General features: G+C 38.6%; 2 protein-coding genes across 5 annotated transcripts in view; one reads left to right on the forward strand and one right to left on the reverse strand.

Moving 5' to 3' along the window:
• pdcd11 (programmed cell death 11) overlaps positions 1 to 1,546 on the reverse strand; it is a 45,244-nt gene extending 43,698 nt beyond the window's left edge. For 2 of the 4 annotated variants that reach the window (XM_062976302.1, XM_008106583.3), the window contains exon 1: positions 1,371 to 1,546. The gene's annotated coding sequence lies outside the window, so the exon portion shown is untranslated. The remainder of the gene's footprint in view (positions 1 to 1,370) is intronic. The other 2 variants (XM_008106582.3, XM_008106581.3) reach the window with 1 other exon arrangement.
• Positions 1,547 to 1,639: 93 nt separating this feature from the next.
• On the forward strand, positions 1,640 to 6,701 carry atp5mk (ATP synthase membrane subunit k). The gene is made up of 4 exons (XM_008106584.3): positions 1,640 to 1,784; positions 5,208 to 5,308; positions 5,390 to 5,486; positions 6,613 to 6,701. The coding sequence occupies exons 2-3, from the start codon at positions 5,219 to 5,221 to the stop codon at positions 5,480 to 5,482; spliced, it is 183 nt and encodes a 60-aa protein (XP_008104791.1). The 5' UTR covers positions 1,640 to 1,784; positions 5,208 to 5,218; the 3' UTR covers positions 5,483 to 5,486; positions 6,613 to 6,701.
• The last annotated feature ends 2,318 nt before the right edge of the window (positions 6,702 to 9,019 follow it).

The following is a 9,019-nucleotide window of genomic DNA, read 5'->3' on the forward strand; positions in this document are numbered from 1 at the left end:
ACTAATAACTGGTTTGTTACCTAAATAAAGACAAACCATGGTTGGTGGAATATTTTAATCACCAATTTTTTTTGCTAGAATAGTTAACTTTTCCAAAGTAAGAAAAAGAAGCATTAGAAAGTAATAGGCCTCATTACACTACAGAGTTACACTGGTTAAAGAGCAGTGGATTACAACCTTGTAGCAACACCTTTTCATAATAATGGGGAGTAGTGGGTACAGATGGGAAAAGAGGCAATGCGTTGGCAATGAAGGAGAGGTACCAAGACTGAGGAGGGGTGTGCTATCGCACCGAAGCTACTTTAAATTTCTTTAGTGCTAACATGGACGGACTTTATCAGTTTGAGAGATGCTGGATTGCCTTCCTGTTTGTACAAAGAACTCCAGAGAATCAATGTCCATGCTATTGCTTTCAATTTTATTAATTGATCTTGGGTCTATCTCCACCCAGGCACTATCCTGATTTCCCCATAACAAAATCCATACTTAAAGTTTGAAGGTAACTGGTTGTTCCTGAAGTTGCTGGTCGTGAATGATTCCAGAAACAAAGGAAAAATGAAAGTTTCCCTTGCTCACTTTCTGTGGTAAAGGGCCTCTGGGGTGCCCAATGTCCAAGGTGATCAGGCCAGAGGTAGAGAGAGCAGATCCCTTCTATTGAAGTCTGGCACCTTGTTGAAGGCGCTAGAAATTCCACAGACTGCCATTGACCAGAGGTAGGCCAGCATAACTGGATGACTTCTCACTTTAGTTAGTTAGTTATTGGCTTGAAATGGCTTGTCCAAGCCTGGATCTTGCTGGGACCAACTATAGACATGTCTTGCTTCCAAGATTCCGTGGTGGTAATAACCCTAAACGAAAGATTGCCCTCTTTCTCCAGGCAAAGGGAGCAGGCAAATATATTGATCCAAACGAGACAGGGGTTTTCCTAATCTTCACCTTCATAAAACTAACAGAAAAGTGGCCATTTTCAAACTGTGGGTGAGGCAGCCTAACAAAAGGGGCTGGGGCTTATACAGTTCCATCACAAGGAGCCAAATAAAAACTAGAATTTCATTGGAAGGTGTGGGCAACTCTCCTATTCTGCATTACAAGGTCTTCTTCCGTTCTCATTTAAAAAGTTAATGCAATGCTAGGTGCTGCTACACTGTAAAATTAACGCAGTTTGGAACCGCTTAAACTTCCACGGCTCAAGGCTATAGAACCCTGGAATTTGTAGTTTGGTGAGGCATCAGCCCTCTTTGGCAGCGAAGGTTAAAAACTTTGTAAAGCTATTAACTGCCCTGATTCTATAACACTGATCCGTGGCAATTAAAGTGGTGTCAAATTGCGTTAATGCTACAGTGCAGATGCACCCGGCTTTTGTTGCTCACCTGTCTCAATTCCTAGCAACTCTGCTCAAGCCAGACTCTTTCTGTCCATTCTCCCTCTTGTTTTCATAGAACTCGGTTCACGCCTCACACGATTTTACTGCGCTTCGCCGCACGCGTGGTGAGAAGACACCAGGAAGCGAAATCTAGACTGAGCAAGGAGGAAAAGGAAGTACCTTCTGCACAACCATAGAGCTTTGGAAAACAGGTTGCCGTAGAGGAGGAGGAGGGACGCCGTAACGTGACGGGCACGACGTGTTGCCCAATCAGGAGGCACCTTTCGGGCGTCATTACGCCATCGCGTGCCGGTGCTCTGCCCCAGCCAATCGGAAGCAAGCGGAAAGGAGGGCGATTGTTTCTGGGCGACGCCATTTTGGAAGCGAAGGGCATTGAATGGTTGTTGCCAGGACGTGAGAGGTATCTCTTTGGTTTTGTTGGAACCGTAATTCGTTTTATTAAAAAGGGATAAATTAATAGACTTTGTTAGCATCTTTTGATGTCTTTTAATGGAAGGTCCTCTATAGATTTTCGTCATAATTTGTGAACCATTTAGTAAGCGAGCATTATTATAGTTCAGGTGTGGGCGAACTTCGGCCCTCCAGGTGTTTTGGACTTCAACTCCCACAATTCCTAACAGCCGGTAGGCTGTTAGGAATTGTGGGAGTTGAAGTCCAAAACACCTGGAGGGCCGAAGTTTGCCCACACCTGAACTAGTCAATGAATTGTAGGGTTGTTGAAGCTTCCGTATTTCTCCCTCAGAAAGAAACTCAGTTCCCTTCACGCAGCTGTATAAAATCCACATTGAACTGGGTTATGGCAGTGTGGACTCAGATAACCTAGTTCAAAGCAGATATTGGGGATTATCTGCCTTGATATTCTGGGTTATATGGCTGTGTAGAAGGGCATTTAATTTGCTTCCAAGACTGGAAATTAGACTTAACCTTTTCCCATAAATGTAAATGTCTGTGTAGTCTTCAAATATCAAGATTGTCATCCACCAAGGAAACAACGAGCTGTATTTAGAGATGTAATGTATTATAATATAGATTTATAATGTATTCTAAGGGTTGAACATCCCATATCAGAGATGCTTGGGATCAGAAATGTTTTGGATTTTGGAATACTTGCATGTGCATACAATATAATAAAATACTTATTATTATGCGATGTGTATGCATATACATATAATGTAGATTTTCACTTAACCGGAACTTAAGCAACCAGAATTCTTTTTTAAAAAATGAAACAAAAATCAAAATCATTTTTGTAACACTGTAAAAAGGTTTTTTATAATACAGTATAACTGTTTAAGTTAAGCCTGTCGTTATTTCATAGACTCATATTGTTGGAAGAAACCTTGTGGGCCATCCAGTCCAACCCCCTGCCAAGAAGCAAGAAAATCACATTCAAAGCACCCCCAACAGATGGCCATCCAGCCTCTGCTTAAAAGCCTCCAGAGATGGTGCTTCCATCACACTCCAGGGCAGAGAGTTCCACTACTGAACATCTCTCACAGTTAGGAAGTTTTTCCTAATGTTCAGGTGGAATCTCCTTTCCTCTAGTTTGAAGCCATTGTTCTGTGTCCTAGTCTCTTGGGCAGCAGAAAACATGCTTGCTCCCTCCTTCCTGTGGCTTCCCCTCACATATTTATACATGGCCATCATGTCTCCTCTCAGCTTTCTTTTTTGCAGGCTAAACATGCCCAGCTCTTTACATCATGCCCCATAAGGCTTGTTCTCCGGACCCTTGATCTTTTTAGACACCCTCCTCTGGACACATTCCAGCTTGTCAACATCCTCCTTAAATTGTGGTGCCCAGAATTGGACACAGTATTCCAGGTGTGGTCTAACCAAGGCAGAATAGAGGGGTAGCATGACTTCCCTGGATCTAGACACTAGACTCCTATTTTTGCAGGCCAAAATCCCACTAGCTTTTTTAGCCACCACTTTTCTTTTAATTTGCTTTTACTCACTGTATTTCAATGTTAATTTTAAGCCAATCCAGAGCTTATGGTATGGTATAGAATGGGATATAGTATGAGTTGGGCCTAATTTTAATAGTAATTTTCAGGCAACCAGAAAATACATTTATTCGGCAACTATCAATCCCCTTGGATGCTGGTTAACTGGCAGTCTACTGTAATGAGCTGTTTTGGAGATGTGACTCAAGTCTATACAGGAAATTCATGTATGTTACATATACACTTTATACACATAGACTGAAGGTCATTTTAGTCACAATTTTTAAAGTAATTTTATGCATGAAACAAACTTTGTGTAGCTATCAGGTGTCGTTATCTCAGTCATCCATGTGGATGATTCAGAATTACAAATAAGGAATGCTCAACCTGTACAGGATTTATGTTTGTCAGTTCAGTTATAATATGAAATAGCTAGAGAAGGTTGAAGGGACTTAATTTTTCTTTATTTTTATGCATTTCAAATTTCCCCCACCTAATGTTCTCCAGATGTATTGGACTGTATGGGCAATTGCATGGGCAATAGTACTGGATGATGGTCGTCATCATCCAAAATATACCAAGTTTATGCATAAATTAATTTACTGCCTTGTAAATTATACTAGGGCTATACTGTATGTGTTTGTGCAAACCATTGTGCTTACCTTCTCAAAAATCCAGGTATTACATACTAGTTTATTTATTTGCAGCTGATTAACAATGTTGGTGTCCTTAACCGAGTCTCTGAAAGGATGAGCTATTTTTTTTGACTTGCAACATTTATTCCATATCATTTGTATCCTTGTGGAGGGGCATACCTTCTCAAATTAGGATGTCCAATTTGAGAAGAGTTTGATTAATTGCTGCCAAATCCCAGGGCAGCTACTTTCCACCATCCAATTAGGTTTCTAACACCACACAATTATACCACTTCAAAATATTTTCACTTCTGTGACCATTTAACTCCTGTTGACCTATGTGACTCCTGCTTGCCTGGAGAATTCACAGGATCTACAGAAACTACTGTCCTCTTTTCGGATGCTCAGTTGCTTTCAGGCTAATTGGTAAAGAATTCTCAAGCTGAATATGTACAATGGCTTTGGAGATAAGTGGAATCTAGATGTAAATAACATCCTCTACCAGGTTATTATATTGAGTCATATGTAGCACTGTATATATATTCATTTCTAGTCTCAACGACACTTTGAAGAATATTTTTCCAAGGAAAAATTAATGAAATACTTTTTTGTGTTTTAAGTTGTGTCTTTTCAGAGACTTGCTTCACTTCAGCAGAATAGAATTGTATATGCCTTTTGTTTTAAAATCTTACATTAATCTGACTATAGTATAGTAATTTGTAGTAAAATATTTGGACTTTTAAAATATTCATTAATTATCTCAACTATAGATAGTGTATTAATTAAACACTAAAAGAGGTATAACATGTGCTTTATTCCAATGTCAGAGTTACTGATTCCACAAAGAAATCTACAGAGGTTGAATTTATGTTGTCAGTGCATATGAATGTAAGTTAATTGTAGCAAGTTAATCATGAGGAAGAAAACAGCATATTCTTTTTGTTTTCTGGCTTACAGTAACTGACTTTCCTGTTGAGAACTAGAAGATTAAGCAAAAATTAAGTTTACAAGCTCATCTGAACCTCTTAATCTTCTAATGTTAATGCTATCCCTGTGGTCATTCCACAAAAGATGCAGTACACAGTGTAGGATCATATCAGCATATCCTTCTGAACTACTATTAGTTTTTATGGTTAATATATTTATGTTCGAATGTACACAAGTGAATGGAGTTAATCTGCTTTGGCTATGAAGTATTTTAAAGACTTCTAATTAATGTGTTACTAATTTTCCTTTAAAATGTAGAACTAGCAGCAATGGCAGGACATGATGCACACGGATCACAACACCAATTCACAGGATTTCAGAAGTACTTCAATTCCTACACCATAACAGGCAGAAGAAATGTAAGTGGTTATTTGAATAACTATATAGAATGATTTTGGAGTGTGTTTGATCTCACCGTTAATATGTTTTTGTGTCTTTAGTATGTACTAGCCACATATGCAAGCATCGCAATGATCATCTTGTACTTTAAACTGAGGCCTAAGAAACAAACTCCTGCTGTGACACAGAAATAATGTGGTAAGGGTCTTTTATTACTGTCTTCCATTATCTAACAAATGAAGATTTAATTATAAGCTGATTCTGATGCCACTGGGATCTTTCAGACATCAATCTACATCTCTGTATTTATACAATGCTCATCGAAAATGTAATGTCACTTCAGAATTCAAGATACTGATATTGTTACAAAAAAAATTCATAGGACTTAATCCAGGGGGGAATATTTTTGCAATTGCAGGCTAACAATATCTCATATGATCCCCTCCAAACTTTAAGTAAATTGACACTATGAGTTAAGTAATTGCCCAACAAAATTTGTTAAATAAGTATCTAGTTTCAGCTTGAACATAGAAACGTTTGTTTGCTAGACAAACTCTCAAGTGTTTGTTTAATTAGCAGGTTTCAGGTACAGAGGTGTGATAATGGAGTTTGATAGAGAACTAAGCTAATGCAGAATGTGGTTATCAAGGGTTCCAATTCCACAGAAGTTAAGAAAAAGGTGTTTCAGTAGTAACTGTGCCTCAGCATACAATTTACTGTACAGCATACAATTTACTTGGCAACTTCAGCTGCAGTTTCTCACTTATGTGGCAGAGAGAAGTAACATTAAGATTATTGCTATATCACATCTGGTGCCCATTTGGCTGAGATGCATCAGAGACATACAATTCTTCTGAGGCAGAACTACACCACGTCAGCCCTCCTGTAGGACTATCCTTTCTTCCACATGATCTGTATTCCATTTAATGGCTGCTAGACAGCAGAAGATTTGACTGTTTCCCAGTATTGTCTTTGTGGTTTTGCATCTGGCAACAGACATCTAGCTAAGTGTTCTCTGAAGCCCTCTGTTCTCCAACAGCCACTAAATAGCTAATAGGTGAGACTCAGGAAGAAAATGAATCTTGGGAGGTGGGTTTGTTGTATGAGGGATGTAGTTAATTCTGCCATCACACCACCTTCAGGGAAAAAAAACATAGAAATTTATGCAGGCATATGTTGGATTTATACTGACAGGATGCCTGCCAACCGGAAGTCTACTTGTAGTTCTGGACAGTCATCTTGTCTTTGATATTTCATATTAAATTAGAAATTATATATCATGATTGTTCACAGTATGGTAACTGTATAATCTTATCCTTTACAGATTGCTGACATGTTGACACTGAACTTGCAATGCTGTTTTGCTGCAGCTAGTAGAAACTGATGTTCACATCAATAAATCATGAACAATGATCAAGTTTGTCTTCTGTATGCATTACTAAAACAGAAGTGATTGCTCTATATAACTACTGGTTTTAATGTCTACAATTTGATTAAACAGTCTATGCTGGAAACATGTTAAGGTAAATCCTTATTTAGACATTGTAGTATTTTTGGATGTTACCCTGTATTCTGCTCCAGAAATGAAATGTGAATCTCATTCAAATAAAGTATCAATCCAGCTGTAACAAACCAACATAATTGATCTATTCCCTGTACCTTATATTTTAGACAAAATAAGATAATGAGATACTGCAATGACAGAATGGCACTGAAATCAAAAGTTGCCGTTATTTTATTTACTGATTCACAGCTATTGACCACTGCATGGAGATTATTTCTGCAGTGCTGTTTCTAGTTAATCATATCCAAAACCTTGAAGCAGATTTTAGCCAAGTTGGAGAAGCTGAAAAAGTACTAAAACATTTATGCCATTCTACCCCTCCTTCAGTGTAATTGTCACTTGTTTCTCGGTTGTTGATCCTTTAAACCAGGGGTTTCAAACACATTTTCATTGAGGGCCACATCAGCCTTCAAAGGGCCTTTGAATCCATGGGTGGAGAATTTTGGATACAGAGGACCAACTGTAATTTGTTGTGCATAGTGGTCGGTGCTGTTGTTTTTACCCAGTTTGGGTCCCCAGATGTTACTGAATGACACTCCCATCACTTTTGATTATCCACCCTGTGGGCTGAGGATAATGCAAATGGCAGCCCAACAGCATTTGTGGCTCTGAGGTTTGGAAAGGTTAAAGGACATTTTAAAGTTCAGGCATCAGATCCACAAGCCTTGTATCTAAATCCAAGCCCCACTCTCCTGACTAAACAGAATAAACTACATCCTTCTAGATGGCACTGTATCCCAACTGTCATCAACTCAAATCTTTATGTCTAATGATGAGTTGTAGTCCAGCACCTGGAGGACCACATAAAATGGTATGGTGAGCCGGATTTGACAGTGCTTTAAACTGTTCAGCTGTCAATGTGAAATGCCCATAATACATTAGCTGCCACATGAACCATGTCCCTGGGAGAAAAAAAGACAAATATAGATGCATATCAGTCATTATTTGTATCAAGTTATGTTTTACTTCATGGCTATATAATGTTTCTATGGAAATGTATTTTTGTAGACTTTACATTTTTAGTGTAGGTAAGTTGCTATGAACATATTCTACTTTTCAAATTTTCAGTGTTATTACAAAGAAATGGCAGGGAAATACAGTGTTCCCTCACTTATTGCTGGGGTAGGTTCCAGGACCACCCGCAATAAGTGAAAATCCACAAAGTAGGGACGCTATATTTATTTTAATATTTATACATTATTTTAGTAGTTATACACTATTTTAAGTCTTTATCAACCAATGTGTGTTGATAAATCACTTCCTTCTCCTCCTGTTGCCACTTGGGCTCCTTTTCTCTCCCTTTGGCTTCTCCTTCCTCCCTTCCTTAGGCTGTAAATTGTAGTTTTTTATGATTTATAATAGTCTTTTAGAGTTTATTGAAAAATCATGAAACAGCAAATCCGCAAAAAGTGAACCACGCACATGTATCTTCTGAAACAACCTAAGTACGCTATAGGAATTTCATAGCAAAATCCCAGCATTCCCTGAAAATCTGTGCCAAATGAAGTGGCTACTTCCATGGAAATAGAAATGAGATTTTCTTGTTAAGACAGATGCAAACCCCTGAAGAATGGGCTAGTGAACTACAATTATTCACATCTCATTTCTGTCAATATGCTGCCTCCATCTAAAATTAAATGATGTTGAAGATAAGGTAGGGTGATAAAAGAATTTACGCTATGTTTATATATAATCGGTTTTGGTTTTGCTAAGACTTCACTGCTGTTATTTTCAAACTGTCCTGAAGTTTGACATATAAGGAAACAATGAGAGGCAGGCATCTGTGAGAGCTTGGTGGTGAAGTCCCAGTATGGAATCCTTTCATTTACTGTGTTGTCAAAGGCTTTCATGGCCGGGATCATAGGGTTGTTGTATGTCTTTCGGGCTGTGTGGCCATGTTCCAGAAGAATACTTCTGGAACATGGTCAAACAGCCCGAAAGACATACAACAACCCTTTCATTTACTGTATTATGCCACTGTATTATGCACTTTTAAGAGGAGTGTGTGGCTGGTGAACAAGAGCAGCTCAGGAGCCAACAGCATGTCTTTCTCCTAAACACAAAAGGTTTTCACCCAGTTTATCACCCAAAATGTTATCTCCATGCCGTTGTGTGAAACTATAATGGATTGGCACTGATCTGGGTGTTGTGTACAGTGGCCAACAAA

This window comes from Anolis carolinensis, chromosome 3 (assembly GCF_035594765.1).
Source record: "Anolis carolinensis isolate JA03-04 chromosome 3, rAnoCar3.1.pri, whole genome shotgun sequence".
NCBI classification, from domain to species: domain Eukaryota; kingdom Metazoa; phylum Chordata; class Lepidosauria; order Squamata; family Dactyloidae; genus Anolis; species Anolis carolinensis.